This window comes from Schistocerca gregaria, chromosome X, assembly GCF_023897955.1.
Source record: "Schistocerca gregaria isolate iqSchGreg1 chromosome X, iqSchGreg1.2, whole genome shotgun sequence".
Lineage (NCBI taxonomy): Eukaryota > Metazoa > Arthropoda > Insecta > Orthoptera > Acrididae > Schistocerca > Schistocerca gregaria.
The window spans coordinates 648,573,105-648,597,055 of record NC_064931.1 but is presented as its reverse complement, the minus strand read 5'-3'; the positions used below and the strand labels follow the sequence as shown (position 1 = coordinate 648,597,055).

The following is a 23,951-nucleotide window of genomic DNA, read 5'->3' as shown; positions in this document are numbered from 1 at the left end:
ATCTGTAATATGTAAAATAGATAGCTACATGAGGAATTCCAAAAACCATTAAAACATAAATGCAGTATTAAGACAACTATTCCAGCAAAATAAATTACTTTTAGGCAGCATAGAAATTTCATTCAAAAAAACAGTCTGCACTGGTATTTAAGTGCAATTAAGATGATCATTAATGCCACCAAGTGATACAGTGTGTCCTGCAAAGGTGTATCTATCAATGAAATTACTCACATCCAGAATTTCATGTTTGAAAGAACCAGCTTCTGATTTGCATTGCAACTATACTTCATCTTTTGACATTGATATGGTATAGGATAATTTGCTATTCACCACATGAGGTGGTATTGAGCAGTGGACAGAGACATTAAAAGTACATTTAAAAGTAGATTAAGCTGTTGGACACAGTTTCTCTTCAGATTTAGAAAGAAACACACACATGGCTTCTTTTGTCTCAGTCTGGAGACCTAAATCAGGATGGTAGGATAGAGCATGAGCCTCCATTCTTATGAAGCTGAGGCATAATTTCTTTAAAAATGCACTACTTCATTTGATTTATTCCTAGTGTACAATGCCGGAACACTTTAGTTGAATGAGATAGTTAAAAGTTCGACATTGTTCATTGCATCTCTCCAGATGGACTTGAAGCTTGCAGCATATACAGGGTGTTTCAAAAATGACCAGTATATTTGAAACGGCAATAAAAACTAAACGAGCAGAGATAGAAATACACCGTTTGTTGCAATATGCTTGGGACAACAGTACATTTTCAGGCAGACAAACTTTCGAAATTACAGTAGTTACAATTGTCAACAACAGATGGCGCTGCGGTCTGGGAAACTCTATAATACGATATTTTCCACATATCCACCATGCGTAGCAATAATATGGCGTAGTCTCTGAATGAAATTACCCGAAACCTTTGACAACGTGTCTGGTGGAATGGCTTCACATGCAGATGAGATGTACTGCTTCAGCTGTTCAATTGTTTCTGGATTCTGGCGGTACACCTGGTCTTTCAAGTGTCCCCACAGAAAGAAGTCACAGGGGCTCATGTCTGGTGAATAGGGAGGCCAATCCATGCCGCCTCCTGTATGTTTTGGATAGCCCAAAGCAGTCACACGATCATCGAAATATTCATTCAGGAAATTAAAGACATTGGCCGTGCGATGTGGCCAGGCACCATCTTACATAAACCACAAGGTGTTCGCAGTGTTGTCTAAGGCAGTTTGTACTGCCACATATTTACGAAGAATGTCCAGATAGCGTGATGGAGTAATCGTTTCGAATCTGAAAAATGGGCCAATGATTCCTTTGGAAGAAATGGCGGCCCAGACCAGTACTTTTTGAGGATGCAGGGACGATGGGACTGCAACATGGGGCTTTTCGGTTCCCCATATGCGCCAGTTCTGTTTATTGACGAAGCCGTCCAGGTAAAAATAAGCTTCGTCAGTAAACCGAATGCTGCCCACATGCATATCGCCGTCATCAATCCTGTGCACTATATCGTTAGCGAATGTCTCGTGTGCAGCAATGGTAGCGGTGCTGAGGTGTTGCCGCGTTTGAATTTTGTATGGATAGAGGTGTAAACTCTGGCGCATGAGACGATACGTGTACGTTGGCGTCATTTGGACCGCAGCTGCAACACGGTGAACGGAAACCCGAGGCCGCTGCTGGATCACCTGCTACACTAGCTGCGCGTTGCCCTCTTTTGTTGCCTTATGCGGTCGCCCTACCTTTCCAGCACGTTCATCCGTCACGTTCCCAGTCTGTTGAAATTTTTCAAACAGATCCTTTATTGTATCGTTTTTCGGTCCTTTGGTTACATTAAACCTCCGTTGAAAACTTCGTCTTGTTGCAACAACACTGTGTTCTAGGCGGCGGAATTCCAACACAGAAAAATCCTCTGTTCTAAAGAATAAACCATGTTGTCCACAGCACACTTGCACGTTGTGAACAGCACACGCTTACAGAAGAAAGACGATGTACAGAATGGCGCACCTACAGACTGCGTTGTCTTCTATATCTTTCACATCACTTACAGCGCCATCTGTTGTTGAAAATTGTAACTACTGTAATTTTGAAAGTTTGTCCGCCTGAAAATGTACTGTTGTCCCAAGCATATTGCAACAAACGGTGTATTTATATCTCTGCTCGTTTAGTTTTTATTGCCGTTTCAAATATACCGGTCTTTTTGAAACACCCTGTACAAGAACATCACGAGACAGCCTTCAAGAAGGGAGAAAGTTATGAGCAGGAGGAGGAGGAGAAAGATGAGGAGGAGAAAGATGAGGAGGAGAAAGAAGAAGAAGAAACGAAATGGATTTGTGTCTTTACCAGTGACAAGTACTAGTAACTTCAGTGTCTTCACTGAGCTTTCTAGTATGGCAAGTTTGATTTTGTACTGTGCAGGGCTTGGCAGGCATGAGTGTGAAAACTAGTACTGATTTGTCTGCATTTAATATTTCACACTCTTCATTGTATGGTATAAGGAATACCAGGACAAGAGTTTTCATGGAAATGACATCTTCATTCACGTTTTTTGAGCAATTCCACTACCAGTAAACACAGTAAAATTTTCTGGTTTCATTCCTACTCACTTACCTGAATTACTGGTACATGTGGGGAAATTGTTGCAGTCCCAGCTTTGTGTATCAAATGAACTGAAACGTTTTCCAGCTCAGCATATCTGTCAACTTTCACTTTCTGGAACTTTGTTGCCTCCCCCCCCTCCCCCCCCTCCCCCCCTCCCCCCAACAAGCAGTGTGTTCAGGGTCTTTTCATTTCCTACAGTGCTTCACAACAATGAAGATAGCACCCTAAGAGCTTTTTTAATTATATTTTTGACAGTATATTGTTATATTTCTATGTGACTTGCTGTTACTCAATAACTGTAATTTTTTTTACTGTATGTGAATCAAAATGATGTTCCTCCACTAAGCACTTTTTCACAACTGAGGAGGTGATTGGGAAACATGGGCTGCTATATTGGATGAAGAATGCGTTCAGTAACTGGAAGTCATCAGTGCAGCTAGTAGAAAAGTATTTAGTTTCTTATTTTTTAACTACAGTAAACACTTCCTATTGTCTCCTGCTAACTCTCCTATTATCAGTTAACAAGCTTGTATGGGCATACTGGAGCTTCTAAAACAGTCTCTGCTTTGAGGGACACAATACGACATATGCAAGATTGGAGTATATTAAGTGAGAGATACTTTCTATAATGGAAAATGTAGGAAGGACTCATAGTAAAGAAAAGCTTGCAGCACACGCAGTAGAGGAGGCATTAAGCAGTGGACAGTCGCTTTTAAAAATAGACTGTTAGATACTTTTTAGCTGTCGGACCAAGCCTTTCATCAGACAAATAAAACGTGTGGGTGTGCGAGTGGTCACTGTCATGTTAGGGCAGTGTGGCCCACCTGGGTGAGTAATAATTTTGGCTGGGGTGGGTAGTAGGGATAAGGAGTGGGGAGGGGAGGGATAGCAGTGTAGCATCGAGGGAAGGTGGGGGGGGGGGGGGATGCTGTAATTGTGCCTGTGGTAGTGTGCAGAGATGTATGGTGGGAACAGTACAGTGGACTGCTAGGTCAAATATTAGGAGGCTGTACTTGGGAGGAGGATGCGTTCGTGAGCAGGGGGGGGGGGGGGGGGGGGGAAGGCCATGCGTCAGGCACGAGTGGAGAGAGGGAAAGGGGTAGAGGGAGGTGGAGGATAGGAATTAGTGAAGGTTCGGTCCAGAGGATTGTGGGAACAAAGGGTATTTTTCAGGGAGCATTCCCATCTGAGCAATTCAGAAAAACTGGTATTGGTGCAAAGAATCCAGATGGCATAGGCTATAAGGCAGTTGTGTATGATTCAGTTTATCAACAGTTAAATGGGAATTTACTGCTAGTTGCACAGCTAATTGTTTTTGTAAAACTTTTTAATACTGCGTGAGATATACTTAAAATATTTTCATGAAGATCCTCACATTAAATAGAAGCATCATAGTAAGAAACAGTGCCTCAGCAGTATGAAAATGAAATAGTGCTGTACTGCAGATTCAGGTGAAGCCATCAGCCTCCACCTCCCTCTACCCCTTTCCCTCTCTCCACTCCAGCTTGACGCAAGACTTCTACTCCCCACCCCAGCATAGTCCTTTCTCCTTCTCTGCTTCTCTCCTCTCCACCCCCCCCCCCCCCCCAAATCCCCCAATCCCCACTCAAACACTACGACAGGCACCATTACAGCATGAATTTCGTAGCACTTTTTCGTAAGATGACATACCCATGAAACACCCGTATTTGACTCAGTTTGTTACTTTTATTTATTGCTTTTTTGATGTAGATTCTTGATGCACATTATACTGCTTGTAGTTTTGTAGTAAATTCTGTTCACCTGTTTTATTTTGTTGTGAGTTTGTTTAATGGTTACCATCTGTTCTCTTCTGTTGGCAGTTTCTCTTTGTGATTTTCTGATTATAATTTTTCTGTGTTAATGGCTCAGAATGTAACATTGCAGAGACATCTCGGTAGGTACTTTTAAGAGTGTGAATTCTCCAGCCTTGTCTTTCATAGCATTTAAGAGTTCTTTTCTGAACCTGTTTCATCCACTTGATATTGGGAACTTGAACTTTTTGTTTTCCAGCCTTAAAGAGGGAGCAAAGGGTGAAGAGTGAAGGTTGTTTATCATGAGCCAAATATAGCTGCATATTCATTTGTTAGAGTCTGAGTGTGGTGTGTGGGGATTATATTTCTCTAGAGATCTAAAATTTCTAAAACATCTGTAAGTTCTAGCCTCAGATAATTATGTGCTCACAGTGTAGTCCTATTTAAGAATTTTTGATTCCACGTAGTGGAGATATGACATTTATAATTTGACTCTCACATCTTGCTGGCTTGATGACTAAAATGGTAGATGATGATGATGATGATGATGATGATGATGATGATGATGATGATGATGATGATGATGATGGTTATAGATATTTCTGTTTGGGATGCTGATAGTCAGGTCAGATAAACTTCCCTTGTTCTTTATTTTCTGTGGTAGACAATTTGTGTTTGACTTCCCAGTGAAGAGCCATTTATTTTTTGGCTCTGTAGCAATAGTAGTAGTTGTTGTTGTACCACCTAGCTGCACAGCTACAGCACCCAGCACATTATGGATTTCCCTTTTTTCTATGCTTGAAACTCTTCTATTGTGATTATGTCTCCTCGGAGGCAAGTATTTATATTTTTCTAGAAAATAACGGACCATTTTTACAGTTACTTAAGAAGTGAATATTTGCAAAAGTCTTCTGTAACTACTTTTTGATAATCAGAATTTCTTGACTTTTTTCAGGGAACACAATGGTCCAGTTATTGTTGCGTCACCATCTGGTGGCACAGATATTGAAAATGTGGCAGAAAAGACACCTCATCTTATCAAAACTGTACCAGTTAACATATCACAAGGTGTAACTGATGAAATAGCTAATAGTATAGCAAAATTCCTCGGATTTGAAGGTGCTAAAGTAAATAAGGTGAGACATATTTCTAAAAGAAATAAAAAAAATAGTAAACTAGATTTTTTTATGACTGAATATCACTTTTTGGTGGAAGACTGTTGAGATAGACAGTTTTATCATTACACTCAGGAAAAAGTGGCCACAGGAGAACAATCCCTCTCTCTGTCTGTAAATGCTGACCAGTCCAAACCAATGACTTGATTACTGAGGGACACATCAAGAAAGGTGAAAACCGCTGGGTTATGTTGTGGCGTGGCCCCACTGTGCATGAAACTCCAGTGCTTGTGATGTGGAGACTAATTATTCTGAATCCATTCAGTACTGACCACGCCCCACATTATAAAAAAGCCTCTTAGGTTTCTGATCAGTAGTGCAGCTCAGTCAGTTTTGTGGATTGGTGTGGTAATGCACAACACAAATACGTAACCCAGATCACTAGCTCTGTTCATGGAAGGAAGGGTGGGTGGGTGAGTGAATGCTTTCAGCAACTTCTTTAGAGGCACAAAACAAACTCAAATTGGAAAAGATTCAGGAGGACTTTGGCCATTAAATATCAAAAGGAGCCATTTTGGAGTTGCCTGAAGAAAGGTATGGAAACCATGGAAAACATCATTGTGGATGGTAGCAGCAGTCTCTCAGATACAAACTAATTGCCGTAAGCACTGCTGGAGCACACTGTCATTTGCAGAACTAATAAAGTGTAAATGATCTCTGTGTGGATCAATACAACCAATGTTAAACCATGAAACTTACTGGCAGATTAAAACTGTATGTTGGTCTGCGAATTGAACCTGGGGTTTGTCTTTCACAGGAAAATATTTTACCAGCTTAACTAACCAAATAACGAATTGCTATCTGCTGTCACAGCTTTATTTTCATTAGTACCTCATCTTCTCATTCTAAGAACATTAAGTCTTTCACCGTCAACAGCCAATAATTAAAAAGAAGCTAACTTTGTATTTCTGAAAAAAAAAAAAGTTGAGTTCCAAGTGCTAGCAAACAAGAGTGGCATTTTAATGAAGAGGGATTGAGAGATGAGCAGCAGTAGACTTTGGCCACACAATCCAATTAAAATACGATTATGTGTACTGTTCATTGGTTCTCTTTGATGTAACTTTGAAAGAAGACTGCTAGTGCAGTGTTTTGCTGTTGGCCACACTTGAAGGCTCTACAATGAGATCTACTAGCTAATGACACTAATTGAGATGTTAATCATACAAAAGTGTGAAAAATTCATGTGCTAGAAATATGGAAATAATGACTGCAGCAGTCTGAGCTCAACACATAGTAATATGGATTCTGACAGGCACAATTCACCTTTCAGAAGTGTATAAATGTGTAACTAATTAGCATCTCACTTACATTTTAAATCGTGATCAGTTAGTTTGATGACCTCTCTAAGGACAGGTATCTTTTTTCACTTTATTTTGAGATTTCATTAATATAATTGTTAAAACAAACTGTTTATGATGATCTTTCTTAAAGTTGAAATTTTTGTACATTTAATAGGCTGCAACAGAAATTAAAAGGCTGTGGGACTTCTTTCTTAAAGTGGATGCAATTCAGGTGGAGATAAACCCTCTGGCTGAAACTGTTGAAGGAAATGTTGTTGCAGTTGATGCAAAAATCCAGTTTGATGACAATGCAAAATTTCGACAGCAAGATATTTTTGCGCTTGACAACACCTCAGAAACTGATCCAAGAGAGGTGGAAGCAGCAAAGTATAATTTAAATTACATTGGAATGTCGGGTAACATTGGTTGCTTAGGTAAGTTTTCTGGATGAACTGATGCAAAATCTGTTCTATGATAACATAAATTTCAAATAAATGTAATGATGTGTTATCATAAAGTGCAAACTTTAGTTGTATCTTTGTGACACACACTTGAACAAATAAAATTTAAATCTTGATTTGTAACAATATTATGAAAAGCAAAGTTTCCACTCACCATACAGTGGAGATGCTGAGTCACTGATAGACACAGCTTAAAGATTTTCACACTTAAAGCTTTTGGCCAATGGCCTTTGTCAACAATAGACACACACACACACACACACACACACACACACACACACACACACACACACACACACACTCGTGCAAATGCAACTCACACACACAACTGCAGTCTCAGGCAACTGAGACTGCAGTTGTGTGTGAGTTGCATTTGCGTGCGTGCGTGCGTGCGTGCGTGCGTGTGTGTGTGTGTGTGTGTGTGTGTGTGTGTGTGTATCTATTGTTAACAAAGGCCATTGGCCAAAAGCTTTAAGTGTGAAAATCTTTTTGATGTGCCTATTGGCGACTTGACATCTCCGCTATATGGTGAGTGTCAACTTCCCTTCTCATAATATTGTTACATTCCGTCCTGAATTTTCCATTGTTTGATAAATCTTGATTTGTGCTCTTCTAGTTAAGGGGCACAGGTATTTGAAAATAAGTGTAAAATGAAAGTCAAGAGACATCAATATTTAGTGTTATATTTTCTTTTTAAGGCTGGTACAATGAAACACAATTGGTTATACATCCTTTTGTAATTTCTGATGTTGACAATTATCAGTTGGCAAGTAACTAACTTCAGCAAGAACAGGGAATTAATAAAACTACTGCCCTAGCATTCACTTGACATATTTTCCTTGATTAGTAGGAAGATTCAACAGAATAACTGCTTATAATAATTAATCTTTATTAATGACAGACAGACAGTCTGCCGCTTATGGTCTTGCGGTAGCATTCTCGCTTCCCGAGCATGGGGTCCCAGGTTTGATTCGCAGCAGGGTCAGGGATTTGAACCTGCGTAAGATGACTGGGTGTTGTTGTGTTGTCTTCATGATCATCATTCATCCCCATTATGGTTGGAGGAAGGCAACGGTAAACCACTTCCATTATGACCTTGCCTAGGAAGGCAGTGTGGGTCTCCCTCATCATTCCCTGATGCTCTGTCAAGAAGAATGAGACTTCATTTCCATTTCAAATGACAGACTGTTTCATCATTTATCGCCAATGTCAAATTCATCTAGAACGATGTGATATCCACATTATGTTGTTAGTGAATTGTCTAATAACTGTCTATGCTTTGATTAGACAGTAAATAATATAAATATATTGAAAATAATACATTAATTATCGTTTTACAGTAGTTTGACAGCTCTACTCTCTCAACATACACACATAATGCCATAAGAGTAGAATTGTCAAACTACTGTCAAGCCGTAATTAATGTATTATTTTCAGTATATTTACTTTATTTGCCATCTAGTAAAAGCACTGACAGTTATAAGACAGTTCCCTAATGAAATAACATGGATGTCATATCATTCTAGATGTACTTGACAATGGTGATAAATGCCAAAACAGACTGTCATGAATAAAGATTAATTATTATAAGGAGCTATTCTGGTGCATCTTTATCCGATGTGTATTATGCTGCCGGCCTTAGAGAAGGAAAAAATATTTTCCTTGGCTTGTATTGCACACAGGAGTTTGACAAAATAACATAAACAGACATATAATGTAATGTAAAGCCGTATTTGATATTGAAAACACTCTAAATCTTTGTGGGACTTGATGCATTTAATTCCTATTTGCAGAACTAACAAAGTGTAAATGAATCTCTGCTTTGGATCACTGCAACCAATACTGATTCTTGAAATTTCCTGGCAGATTAAAACTGTGTGCTGGACTGGGACGTGAACCTGGGAATGGTTGGACGAATCTTATAATATTTTTCACAGAGGATTTGTTTAAATTCCTTGAAAGGTGCTAAAATAGGATAGCAGGTCATTAACTGTTTTTTTCCTTCTTCCATACAATGGATTAATAATATGCAAATATGGGAGTTGTGGAATTGAGGGAAGATATATTAGTTGGTCAGCTCCCTCATCATGAGTAGGGGCATTATGGTCTGGGAACTTGCAATTTTCTCCAGGAAACAAGGCCTCCACCTGCAGCATTAAGTGAAAATGGTTGCCTAAAGTAATTACACAGGCCTTATATTTTCTTTCATTGTCAGTATAGAGGCCCACTAAAATCACAATATGACTGCTGAAACCATTAAAACCTGCACCTTTCTTTGCATACGAAAGAAGACAATCTGGATTGCATGCTACATCTGGTATTCTCAGTATATTATCATCTACTATTACAGGGAACAGTGGAAAAGTAGAATCCAGGGACAATATTACATGTATGTATTAACTGATAGTATGGGTAATCTCTTTGTGCACGACAGAAGCTTATTCGTTTCATTTGCCTGGTTTGCAAGAGGTTTGGAAGTAAAAGCTGTACTGTGAATGTTTTGTCAGTGTAGTTCCTGTTGAGTTTTGATTGCAAGAGAGTCCTTTGGACATTTATTCAGCCTAGCAATCACATTTGTGAGAGCAGTTTACCTGTTAGAGGCAACATTCCTGTATGTTAGGTGGAGGATTGGATAAAAGACTGGCAAATAATAATTGCAAGGCTTCGTTAGGACACTGTCATAGGAATCACTGTATTGTGGTGAACTAATACCAGGTAATAAAACATGGATCTATACTATTTGCATCCTGCGCTGTTTAACTGCATGTAAATAATTACGTTCAGTGGTCAGAACTGAAATTTTGATGAGCCTACTGGGTACACAGGTCATCATCGAGAGCAGCAGCATCGTCATCAACTATTTGACAGCCACTGCTGGACAAAGGCCTACTTCTAGAATTTTCCATACCATACAGTCTTCTGTTATACACATCTATGGAACTTGTGCGAGTTTTTAATGCCCTCTGTTTACCCATTTTCCATCAGGTTATTGCCTTGTACTTTTCTTATGTCTGGAAATAAAAGGGATAACTTCTATGGCCCGTCTAACATTCATTTATCTAACAGCATGTCTCAACCATCTCAATTTCATTTTCATTATGGTACTCCACAAGTCTCTCATGCCAGTCTGTTTCCTGATTAATTTCTTTTCTTACTTACCTCAAAACTGCTAACATGTATCTCTCCATTGTGTACTCAGGAACTTCCAGTTTCTGAATGGTTTTCACATTATAAGACAACAACTCACTACCATAAATCAAAACTGGTAATACTGAATCAAAAAGTTCCTCAAAATAAATGGAATCCAGACAAAGGACCTTTCCATACTCGTTGTTCTCTTGAGTCATTTAGATAACGACATGCAAATGGTCCTCTGTGCTATATTAACCTCTAAAGACAGCTTGTTCCTTCACTTGTTTAAAGTATAATTATTTGATGGTTCATGATAATTTTAGTTAATATCATGAACATTACAGTTCAGAGGCTTATATGTATATAGTTCTTTTTAGATATTATCTGTCCCATTTCTTGTGAAGTAGAAAAATTATAGCATTATTACAGTTTACAGAAATTGTCTTCTTTTATAAAAATACTGTAAAAACTTTGTTAGTTTCTTTTTGATAAATTTTCTGCTAACTAATCACTTTGATTCAGTCACCTCCAGGAATTTGTCTGTTTCACATACCTTGAAGAGCTTGTACACCTCATCTGTCAATACTTACAGAATGATGTCACTTTCATCATTAACTATTTGTGTTTCTGATTCGTCTTGTGAACTATGCGTGTGGTTCGAAAAGTTCTTGGAACGGAATAGAATAAAAATTACTTACATCACTGAAACTTTTATTTTTATTTTTTCAATGTAGTTGCCTTGTAGATTAATGCATTTGGTCCAACGATATTCCAGTGCCTTGATCCCATCTCAAAAATGCGTTTCCTCCAGGCCTGCAAAATAGTTGTCAATTCTGGCTATCAATTCTTCATTTGAAGTGAATCTTCATCCATCAAGAAAAATTTTCAGTTTTGGGAAGAAATGGAATTCTGACGGAGCCATATCAGGTGAATAAGGTTGTTGTGGCAACAATTCATACCTTAGTTTGTGTAATTTTGCCATGCCGGCAGCATGCATTTTTGATCCAGCGTCAAGAGTTGCGGCACCCATATTGCAGGTATTTTTTTCATTTCTAGTTCTTGAGTTAAAATGTGATTTACCCTTTCAGATGACATCTGCCAAGCATGAGTGATTTAATGCACTTTCAATCGCCGATCCTCCATGACCATTTTTTGCAGTGTTGCAATGGTTTCTGTTGTAGTGACACATCTTGGCTGACCACTGCACAGATCATCATCTAAGCTCTCGTGACCAAATTTAAATTCATTTGTCCACTTGGCAACAGTTGAATATGAAGGAACAGAGTCCCCCAGTCTATTCTGGAAATCTGCATGAATGTCCTTTGCTTTCATACCTTTCTTTACAAAGAACTTAATTGCTGCTTGAGTCTCTCTCTCTCTCTCTCTCTCTCTCTCTCTCTCTCTTTCTCTTTGCAGGAAGAACAACAGAGCCATGTCACCACTACAACTCTCTTCCAAGAGAGCATGTTTACAGGCAACATTCCAATCAATATTATGTGAACAACTCCTTGCACTAGTGCTTACCTCTCGTGGTGATTCCAAGAACTTTTCAAACCACCGTTGTATACTAACATTTAAAAAAGTTTTGGAATGCTTCTGCATCATTTTCTCTGTTGTTAGTTGCTGTGCTGTTTGCCACCTTAATTGAACCAACATTGGCTTCTGTCTTGTTTTCTTCATACTCTTTATTTTACTTTATTTTTTATTTTTCAGTTGTATGATTTTCAGTTGAGTTTTCATTGCGCCTTGTCATATCCTATGTAAGACATTTATTGAGAGTTTTTTTTGCACTTTTCATTCTCTGCCCTGAGGGGACAGAGCGGGCTGTTTTAGGTCTTGCTATTTGCCCTTTTCAGCCTATTAAGAGTTCTGTTTAATTCAACACATGCTCTTTTCATCAAGTTATTGTATGCTTGAAACTGTTCTCATCTGTTTGATAGCTACCTTATTCCGTTTGATACTTTTTCTTTCATGTTCTTCATCCCTGCTACGTCTTTCACTGTTTGAATAGGCATTTTTGTTAAATAATTACCTGTATGACCTTCATTTTCAAAAACGTCAAATTTTTGCTTAATTTAATGTGGTACCTCTCTCTGTGCTTTGATAAATTTTAAATTTGCAGTCCTGACTACTTGCCTGATTAGTACATTTCTTTCTAGCTTTTTATCTAATTTTACTATGCATATTATGAGTCTACATTCACTTGCAATTTGAAAGTGGTTTAACACCGTAACATCATCTCTTAATTATGTGATAAAATGTAGTCATTTTCGTTTTCAGTTCAATTAGTCCTTGGCAGTCCCAATGTCTGTTTTCTTCTGAAAGAATGTATAGATGATATTGTTGCTGTCCATTCTGCATTTTCCATTCTTTGTTGATAATAAAGCCTTCGCTTCATTATCTGTTCCTCCATAGTAAAACACATCCTGATTTTAATCCAGTTTGTTGTTAATTTATTCACCACATTTCTATACCTCTTTTATGGCTGATTTTATGTTCTTTAATTCCTCTTTCAACTCTTGTTAACCTGTCATCAGGTTCTAGAGTTCTGCTGTTAACTGTTCCCAAATGAAAAGTGGTAGAAGCAGAGGAATTTTTAAGGTATGTGTTACTGTCTAGCTAGCCAAACTTTGTGTTGCAAGGTGCAAGCAAAGAAATAGATGGGCATGCCCTATGGCATGAAGCCATTGTCTAAGTTCTTTCAGTCCAACTCTCCCTTTAAGCTTTCGCCAAGGCTGGAATATTGACATCTCGGGAACTCATGAGTCAGCAGGGCCTCTGAGCAATCCTGTTCATTTTACACTAACTGCCATGGCCTTGGGAGTTTGAAAAGTCATGTGAACAGCTCTAAACCACAGCACAGCTATGCTAATTACAGTCTCAGGCAGGACCTGAGTACTTCAGAATCTTGGAGCATGGTATCAACATAACCTTTTCACACTCTAATAAGATGCCAGCATTGAAGTGTTGTGACCTGGCTCTAGCTAATCTTGTAACAGCTGCATACCCTATAGCTTGTTGAATGTAAGATAAATACTAAGTTGAAAGCAACAAACTTGGTAAAGAGCAAACATTACAACTGGAAGTAATCCGAGCCCAAATCAGAATCGATGAACGAAAGCCACACTCCACAGCGTTACAAATCAAAGTTCAGGTCTATAATGTGAGGTAATAGCTTTATTTCTGTATTTGAGGCAGCTTAACTATGGCTCCAGTAATGAAATAAGGACTGTTTGATTCATCTGTTATACAAGTTATTTGCTTTTGATAGAGTGGTGAGTTTACTTACCCGTAGGCATAGAGCTTATAAATGTGGAACTATGAGCCCAGGAATAATATTGTAACTACTCTCCGAACTGTCTTCACATTTCAGGAGTGATGAGATATTAGATCCCCTCACTCTTACAGGTTCGTTGGGCTGCTAGTACGAGAGGTGGAATTAGGAGCAGCGATTTACGAGGGGAGGATAGGCGAGCATGTTTACCAGTAGGTAGCTCACAACGAAAGGTGTGAGCAAGGCCTTGGGCACTTGGTCCTTATGGCACAGATCTTCTTCAAATGGTGCCTGTGATTGAATCTGTGTATCTTCTCTGTAGTCCATTGTTATGATGGTCTGGTCAAAGGGGGAGAGGAGGGGGGTTGAGATGGGTGGGGATCATAACATTGTGTCAGCGATGGCAGAAATTAGGAGCTTTGGTGGATACTGTGTGGAAGTCTGGCAGGCAGCGACCATGACCTGGCCTGGCTGGGAAGCGTAGCAGGCAGTGGTTAGTGCTGTTGGATAGTTACTTGGGCCCTGACGAATTCACATTGGGAGTGTAACATAATTTAGTTAATATAGTCAGAGCTATGCCAGTGTAGCATGACGTGCTAATGTTTGGGCACTAACTCTAACATTAAGAGCCTCTCTTATCTACAACTACACCTAAATCTACATCTACGTACGCCATAAGCCCCCATACAGTGCATGGCTGTGACCAGCAGCGTCGCGCTAGAGTCCAACCTGGTGTATAGCCATATGTGAGAACCCATATTAGAGAGCCCGTTCAGGGTGGCTGTGAGAACAGGGCTCGCTGAGTCAGGTACAGGAGACTGATAAAGGTATGGTTAATGTGCCTGTGCAGAATCTTCATTGGGAAACAGCCATGTACTGGGGTAGTTCTATATGAACAGAGGAAGCGTGTTGGAACTTCCACTGAAGTGGCTGTTGTTGAATTTTGTTCATTTGGGTCTGGAATGTCCTGGGCAACCACTCTGCGTTTGAATTTGATACAGGATGAAAAGAAATGGTGGTAAGGTGTGTTATGACACTTCTTTGGCAAAAACAACGGAGCACACGTAAGCCCGTGTTAGTTACAGCAATGTGTAGTGGTGCCTCAGTGGTGAAGAGAGGCACTAGGGCCTGCTTTGCAGCTGCTAAGGTCATTCATGACATAGACATCTTAGATGGGTCTGCAAAATTGATGTACACATGGTCTCATGGGGGATCAGGAGTGGGCCGTGGACACTAGATCTGACTGGGTTTGCACACTTTTGGCAGCCATGGACCACGTATTTGGTGCTAACATCAATGCATGGCCATAATACGTGACACCTAGCCAAAATCTCCACCCTCGATAACCCCTTCTGTGCCTTGTGTAGTAGCATGAGAATGTGAGGTCAGAGCATAATTGGGATTACAAAATGTTATTCTCATTTGTAGCCAGGAGAAATGCCCTTGAGTGGTGTTGACTCTGTGGTGTTGTGCATTGAGAAACAGGTCCATAGTGCCCTTTCCTTAGTTCTGAGCAGGTGGTCTGCTTACTGTGCTAAGTATGTATTTGTGATAGAAGGCTGACAGCCATCCCCATATGACATGAGCCATAGGCTTGAGGTTGCCTAATGTGGAACTATGAGCAATACAGATAATATTGTCATCACTCTCATGGTTGAGTGACAGTTTATTAAAAGCAGATTCCTTGGCACCAGTCAATATTGTTGTTTAACAATCAGCTTTGTCTTTGTGTCATTTGTAATCCATTTGGTCAAGAAGATGTCAAACTGTGACTCATCTCATGATGTAGATCAGTAAGCAATCTGTCTATTTTTATTCCCCATAAAGGAAGCCAGCTACATTGTTACCTTATGGGTACTAACAGGCTACACAGCATGAACAACTCAGTTGGATGTTGTGATTTATTGTGGTTTGTTCCCCTATTCCTCACTAAGTTGCAGTTTAGGTTCTCTTCAAGTTAATTGATAGTCATCATTTGATTACTAAAGATCAGACTATAAGTGTCAGTTCACTCCCTTAGAAAAGTAAAGGTGAGGAGGGGAAAGTTAATTAACTCAGAAACCCAAGTTAGGGTAGATTAGCCAGTTGATGAAGAACAAATAAAGATGGCAGTAACTAGTTATGTGTGCAAAACAATACTGAATAGAAGTATGGTGGCAAACACCCATGGTGTAGGACGTAGGAATGCTGATACAGGGGGACTGAAAATAGAAGCACTAATTTTAAGTAGAAATTGCAGCAATGTTACCGCTACTACTGACAGTAATGATTATGATACTGACTTACATGCAGATAATGGTTGTACAATAATTTTAAAATTGAAAGGGGGGGGGGGGGGCTGAACATCTTGCTAAACCATTTATTGGAGATTACATAGAAACTGGGACACTGTGTAAAAGGGAGGAAGGGGAGGAGAAGTTAAGCACAGATATGTATTCCAACAAACGACAGGTTTTTTTATGTTGAAGATCAAAATGTTTATTGACACTGAAAATGAAAATTTAAAATTTAGAAAACGTATCATCTGTCCCTGTCACAGCAGCTTTATTCTCAGTGTGTGGATTTTTGTTTATTGTACTTTATGATTGTTGTTTAAGATTTGTGATACTTCATTACTGATATTTCTATAGGTCATGTTTTTAATGTTAATTTTAAATAATTTCTCAGTTAATGGAGCAGGACTTGCAATGGCCACAATGGATATAATTAAACTGCATGGAGGAGAACCTGCAAATTTCCTTGATGTTGGAGGTGGTGTGAGAGAAGAACAAGTATATGAAGCCTTCAAAATCCTGACATCAGGTTAGTTGTAAAACAATCACTGACTGAATTGGTGATAGTTGTCAGCCGACATGCATTATGTACTTGAGGGTAGTCTGTTATGTGATGAATATTTCTCTAATCTTGATGAAACTGTGATCTGTAACATAAGGAATGGGATGTACTCCAAGCAATGGAACCTAGAAACCTAGGTACAAAGACATGGGGGCAAATTCTGTACCATCTGTTTTCTTTATCAGTTGCTTTGTCTCTGTGAGGTGCGTGATATACTATTTTTTCCCCTGACTCATTCCGAGTTTTCTAGTCATTCGCCAAATACGTTAAATGGGAGCTGAATTTTGACAGTGACTTGCAAAGTTACAGGAGAATATCATAATTATAGTCCTCTATCAATGTTGGTCCATTTCTTTCCGTTATTGCTGTTTATTCTCCTCTCACCAGGTCATACAAGCTATTGCCTCAGGTATGACTTTATACAATAATTTTTTAGGTATGTAACTTTTTGCTATTATAAAGAAGTGGAAGAGAATAAGTTTCTTGTTATAGCCCCTGAACTGGACCCCATAGTCAGTAACATTGAGATAGCTTGTCAGATTGAGAGGTTATTAAGTCTAGAGCTTTCCTTTTATAGGTGGGAAGTTTATCCTTACAATTTGTGAAAATCATGAAGTGCATCTGGTCAAAACAGTTTTCCTCATTCTGTGCAAGACTGCATTTGTCCTAGCAGAAATTAAGACCATGATTAGTAGGCAACCTAATGAACTGAGACAAGAGTTTTAATTTACAGAATGCACTTGGCCGACCAAAACCAGTTAGAGAGTAGTTTTCCACATAAGTGACTTATCATTTAGCCTTTTCCCCAGTCCACATGAGCACTCCGACATCATTCTCAGCTTGATACCTCCTGTATCTGCTACTAATCTACTAATTGTGATATTCCCTGTACAGAAATCTTACAGTTATGGTGCCTGTGGCGTCCCTCTCAACTCTGCACCACAAGCAGTGGTTTGTGTCACTTGGGTCTAAAACCAGCTCTGGGAAGACCAATCGCATATACTGCCTAATAAATCTTAAGGATTACTGCATGTAGAACTTAAATATCTTGAAAAAATTATTGGAATGTTCTCACATTCACATAGCCAGACAGTATGTAATGCCAAGCTAAAATACATTTCTTCTAATTTTACTTAAGAATCTAGTCTGGGTGTTTTATGGAAAAAAAATGAGGCTTGGAATAGGAAAATAAGTATCCATAGTTGAATCATAAATTTCCAATGAAAGCTAAACAACTTGGACGTAATCAACCAACTTAAAAACAGGATGGAACCTCTGCAGTCAAGGCAGATGGAAGCACTCCTATACACTTCTGCATTTTTGTACAGATGCACTTCAAATGTATGTCAGTGCATGCCAGAAATTCTAACACTAGCTTTAAATGTCAGTAATGGGGCTGTCCAAAATGTTAACTTTTACAGAATGTTACAAAATTGATGGTGACCCCTACTTAATAACAAATGGTACACATAGTTCAGAAAAGGCTCATCAATTAACATTCCAACAAATAATTTCAGTGCATCTTTCTAAGTAATATGGAAAATTAAGAGTGTAAAATAATTGTCGTTGCAAAGAATCAGTTTTACTTGTAACAGGTGAAAGAATTTGAAGAGAACTGTACTTCTGTAAGTGAAAATTGATCTTCTCCATGTTCTGTGTCTCTTGTATCATGAATTTGAATGAAAGGAAACTGTGTACATAAGAAGTTTGCAGCTATTCCTTACTTGTTTGAGTGTAAAACACCATGTAGACTCATTTAAGACAGCAACTAAAATGTAAGAGAAATAAAAACATCTATGCATATATACATAAATAGTATATATCCTTTTATCTCATTGCAGATCCTAATGTGAAAGCCATATTAGTCAACGTGTTTGGTGGGATTGTAAACTGTGCAACAATTGCTAATGGTATAGTAAATGCATCACGAAACATCAAACTGAGTATTCCCTTGGTTGTGCGTCTAGAAGGTAAGTGATGAAATTAATGAAGTTAAACACAAACAACTGCAAAATGAAGGAAAAGTGGCATTGCTGTTGTCATTTAAAATAATGAAGATAGATAAGGCCAATGAAAAACAAAATAATGCATCATTTCATAATATTTTCAACTTTTTTTTGCTTTTAGCATAACAAAAGAATAAGTTGATCTAGTATGCATGAAGGCAGGTAGATTATTCACAATCAGAATGAAGAGAACTTTTCATTGACAAAGAAAATGTGAAGCACTATCAGAAAAGTTCCACAAATTGCAGATTTTGTAGACCCCTTAACATTTTATAAATAATGGGAGTAGTAAAGGTAAAAACATGGTAAATAACAGAGGCTCTAACTCATTGGAAGGCACATAAACAAGACAGTGAGGATGTTGCTGAGTTTTGGATGAATCCTTCAGAGCTATAGAATGCACACACACTTGCACAGCTACATTGTCCTGGCTGATATTATCAAATTTAAAACAGATGGAGCAGGGTTAAATTTATAATCAGATGCCACTATAGGGGGGGATGAGGAATGTAAATGTCAGGGAGTGATAAATTTAAGTAAATGCTGTAGGAGAATATGGGAGGTAAACTAGGGATATACACTGGAAGAGAAAGAGGAAAAATGGGAGGTAAATGTGCAATATAGACATGGGAAGTCAAAAAACGTACATGAGGTGGCTATAGAGTTATCTGTGGAAAACAACTTGAGGGCTTGACAAGTGAAAATGTTGAGTAAATTACATCATGGGCTGTAGGATGGTTCCACTGCATGGGGATAATTATTTAGGTGCTCACAATCATTGCACTTGGTAAAACTAAGGGTTGCCTTGTAAATATTGTGTGAAATGATGAATGAAATAATGTGTGAAGTGGGGTTGTTAAATCTGGAAATAAAATGAGGTCATTTGCTATTTAAATAATGTTAAACTTTGATCAGGCAGTTAGGCCTAGAGACTTATCAGCAGTCAGACTAGGGAATTACTGTCCCATGTGTAGACTACTGCATTTGGAGTGACACAGTGACCAGAAAGCATGGACTGTTGATGAATGGCATCACTTTGTGTTCAGCGATGATACACAGTTTTGCAGTACCTCAGATACATAGTCCATGAGTATGGCAGTGGCCTAGGAAGAGGTCTCATTCTTCCAATGTTTTGGAAACACACATGGCTGTTACTCCTGGTGTAATGGTCTGGGAAATAATCGAGTATGACTCAACGTCACAGTTGGTGGTGAATGAGGAAACTCTGATAGCATAACAGTACATCCCATGTCCTAATGTGTTACTCCTCATGCAAAAGTATATGGTGTCCTGTTTCAAAAGGCAATGCACCCTCACATTCAGCATATGTCTCTATGAACTGTCTGCCCAACAAGATCCCCAGATCTTTCCTGTGGAAGGTGTGTGAGACCAGTTCGAGCTTCAACTCTGTCTCGGTGCCAATATCCAAGATATTGAGAATCAGTTAAAACAGTTGTGGGCCAGCTTGCCTCAGGAGAGGATAGGATGGCTTTATGACACTCTTCCCAGCTGAATCAGTGGAAGCATTCAGGCAAAAGGGGCACACATCAACATACTGATAAGTGGGCTCATATTGCAGAGTTCTTTGTAAATTTGGCTTGATTTTGTAATCACTGTAACACCACATATCATCTTGACCCATGAAGTTTCATTTCATTTCCTCATCCCCCTCTAGGTGCTTCACTTCTTTTGTCAGGCAATGTAAATAAGAAAAGAGATGTACCTAAATGTTTACAATGTAGTTCGAAATAGAAAGCAAAATATAATATTTCACAATAAGCGGGGGATGGAGCTTTAAATAAAGCTCTGGAAAAAACTTTCAGTTGTCACAGTAAATAAATAACATTGCAGTAAATGCAGGTTTCTTTGATCACAGCCAACTTCACTTGGAATGTTAGCATAATCAGGTTACAGGAAATGACTGTGAGTAGCTTTATATCATTTTCAGAAATGAATCTTGATGTGGTATGACAATGAATTCATAGATGACTGTTACGTGATAATATGGTGACATGAAGCGAATAATACATTCATGTAATTTTTTTCTACTTACTGGAACTTAATTGAAAAGGAGACCATTTTTAACTTTTTAGCTTCAAGATAGAAATGGTATCCATATTTCTAAGTGGTTCTGTGTCTGGCAGTGGACTAACTCCTGTGTATTATGGAGAACTGCTGTTTGTGCTCATATACCAATGCACCACCGTCAATCCAGGTGTACCTTTAGCTCGCTGAAAAGATAACCACCATGTAATGAAATATCCAGGCTCTACCCAGAGGCTTTCACATCTCAGACTGAGAGTAAAGTTGTTCATTCCACATGAGGGACCATCAGTCATGGATGAGAAAAAAATCTGCATTTTAGGAGCCTCTCTGAAACCTTCCTCTTCATGCTTTGTTCAGTGACTCCAGTTGCCAAAAACTAGACAAACAACCAAAGAGGGCTTTCTGTCTTGAAGCAGTTAAAAAATTACTTGAACTTTGTGATATTTCTTTATGGAAACTAGTGTAATCATTCTGGAAAATAGTATTGCATATCGTAGATAAATTATAATGCATATGATTTGTTTAGAAAATTGTGTAAACGTGTAGTATCTGTGTGAAACATTCTGTGTGTGAGAGCCTTATGTGGTAAGTTTTTGAGATGTGTGTGTGTTTTTTTGTTCATCCAGTCGTGCTGATAATGCGGGACATTAAATTCAGTGGTTTGCAGTTAGACCTGTAAATGACTGCTGTGGGCAATACAAGTGTGTTATCAAGGTGTTTCAGGAATTTATGTGGGAGTTTCTGGAAGAATGGAGACTCTGAAGCAGACTTAGAGAACACACAATCAAGATAGACTGTAAAATGATTCTACATAAAATATTTTTGCATGCTTTCAAAGTTATTTAACAAACAAGAAGTATTAATATGTTACCCAACTTGTATATGCTTTTATATAAAGAAACATACAAAAACATAATTTGACTCAAAATAATGGGCTAGTAACAGTACATTGTTATAAAAATACAATTAATGTTCTCGCAGTAGGTCAGTGAAAGGTCACAGTTATTAATCTAACATGTTTATTGGCTAAAAGAAAGACTTAAAGGCTGAAATATTCAGGGAGATTAATGGAATAATACATATTCATTGGTCATCTAATAACCAAATAATTTCATTTTTCTTTTGTCCACATTAAGTCGTGTAAAACTAATGGCTCTACAATTGAAGGAAGACTTGCCTTCTATCCATGAAATTTGTGTAGTATCAGTGTGTGAAGCGTTGTCTCCATTTAAATGATATGTTGCTTATTCTATATCTTTGTAGTCCAGACCCAGTTTTTGTGTGATGAACCCTATTCACAGATTTCTTATTGCATGCCTAGTCACGTGCAGCACTAGTTTTATATCTCCCTGCTGTACACATTTAACTCCACATTTACCAGTGCCTCTACAATACCACAGTGTTCGGCAGTTCTTATAGTGACTTTTGGTATTGAATTTCCATTGGCTTCCAAATACTTGCCATATTTGGGAAATGTAAACATTGCATGTAACCTTGCTCCTTTTTTTTAGATCCAACTCAGAAATTACTCTTGATTAGAATGTTGTTACAGTTACTGTTCAATGTTATTACCATTTGCTTCACCCTACTCCTGAGCTTGTTTGCAGTTTATCATCCCAGAGTCCAAATACACTGTTCAATTTTAGGAATGGCTGTGAGATTATCTTCTACTTTTTTTTTTTTTTTTTTTTTTTTGAATGTTTGAAGATTTTTCAATTTCCTGCCCGATGTCCAACAATAACCTGTAATAGATATAGCACCAGATTATAAAACTCCTTTCTAAACTAAAAACTAGTTGCATAGTCCATGTGGAAATTATTTTTGCATCTATTACTGTGGTTGTGAATTACAGCATTTATCCTAAATTTAATTTAATTATTAGCCACCAATACCATTAGGGAATATGTATATTGTCATGCAAGTGTAAGATTACCTAGGATACTGAAGAGATTTCAGCAAAGTGGTCTGCATTAAGTTTACACATCATTGTTATTGCACACTTTTGTAGAGTAAATACTGTTACGAACTTGGAATGTTGTTACACTTTACCAGGACACATGTACAAGACCTCTTCAGTACTGTGATGTTATAGTTCAATGTTCTTAGTACTGAAAGCTTTTTGACTGGAGACTTTGGAACAGTCATCACTCTTCCTATAATTTCAAAATACACCTTCAGAAATTACACTGACATTTTCTGTTGCAGGAACAAATGTTGAAGAGGCAAAGAAAATACTGAGAGAGTCAGGTCTTCCAATACAGCTGGCATCTAGTTTAGAAGATGCTGCTGTGAAAGTTACGTCAAGTATATGATTTAGTATTATCTGCAAAGCCTGATGAAAAAACTTTTTTAGGAATATTTTTACGTTCTTTCAAACTGTTGTTTATGTACAATTTTTTCTATAATCTTTGTGAGTTTGTGGATGATGAGAATATGATTTATATTATGTACTGTTTGGGATATTGACTTTTTATAAAAATAAAGACTTTATGAAAAAATAATCAGAATTTTATTTTATCCTTGATAGGTCTCAGAACACTACCATGTAACAGTTTTTCAGTATTGTTTTTTTTCAGGGAGACTGCAACAAGCCATAAATGCCTTTGAAATAATAATCTCTCTTTTCTTTTAGTGTGTTACTAGTGGGTTCATTTCCAGTCTGAAAGAAAATATATTGGAGGAAATAATTTGAAAATCACTCAGAGGCCAGTTACAGAATTTCACTTCATCTAATATTTCAAATTGCTGAAGAATGTTGCCAAACAGATTAAAACATTGCGTTACACCAAGAGAAGAGGGAGCTCTCAGAACAAAATTAAAAATTTATGGCCAATTGTGAAAAACTTATTTGGGTGTTTAGCATATTACTTCTCTTTTGTGGGAGAATGAAACTTATAGTGATCCCCCAATGTTTTGTAGAATATTTAATAACCATTTCCTGTCAATAACTGACAAGGTAATTGTAAATTGGTTTATGCAGGTATGCTGGACATATAACTTCTGTTGATTTGCAACAATGATTTTACAGCAACAGGGAACAAGAAAAGGAAGAAATTAAATTGATTATTAAATCTCTGAAGAGGCAAGGCTTGCATTGCTACACTGAAGTGCCAAAGAAACTGGTATAGGCATGAAACTTCATGGAAGATTAAAACTGGACCGAGACTCGAACTTGGGACCTTTGTCTTTTATGGGCAAGTGCTCTACAGACTGAGCTACCCAAGCATGACTCATGTCTCGTCCTCACAGCTTCAATTCCACACTTGCCTGCGAAAGGCAAAGGCCCCGAGTTCAAGTCTCGGTCCCACACACAGTTTTAATCTGCCAGGAAGTTTCATATCAGCGCAATCACTGCTGCAGAGTGAAAAATCTCATTCT

General features: G+C 38.2%; 1 protein-coding gene across 3 annotated transcripts in view; it reads left to right on the top strand.

Annotated features, from left to right (window-relative positions):
• LOC126298417 (succinate--CoA ligase [GDP-forming] subunit beta, mitochondrial) overlaps positions 1-23,074 on the top strand; it is an 81,445-nt gene extending 58,371 nt beyond the window's left edge. For all 3 annotated transcript variants that reach the window (XM_049989741.1, XM_049989742.1, XM_049989743.1), the window contains exons 6-10: positions 5,320-5,500; positions 6,995-7,253; positions 16,354-16,488; positions 18,363-18,491; positions 22,779-23,074. In XM_049989741.1, the coding sequence (XP_049845698.1) occupies positions 5,320-5,500; positions 6,995-7,253; positions 16,354-16,488; positions 18,363-18,491; positions 22,779-22,885 (811 nt within the window). In that variant the 3' untranslated portion in view covers positions 22,886-23,074. The remainder of the gene's footprint in view (positions 1-5,319; positions 5,501-6,994; positions 7,254-16,353; positions 16,489-18,362; positions 18,492-22,778) is intronic.
• Positions 23,075-23,951: the final 877 nt, after the last annotated feature.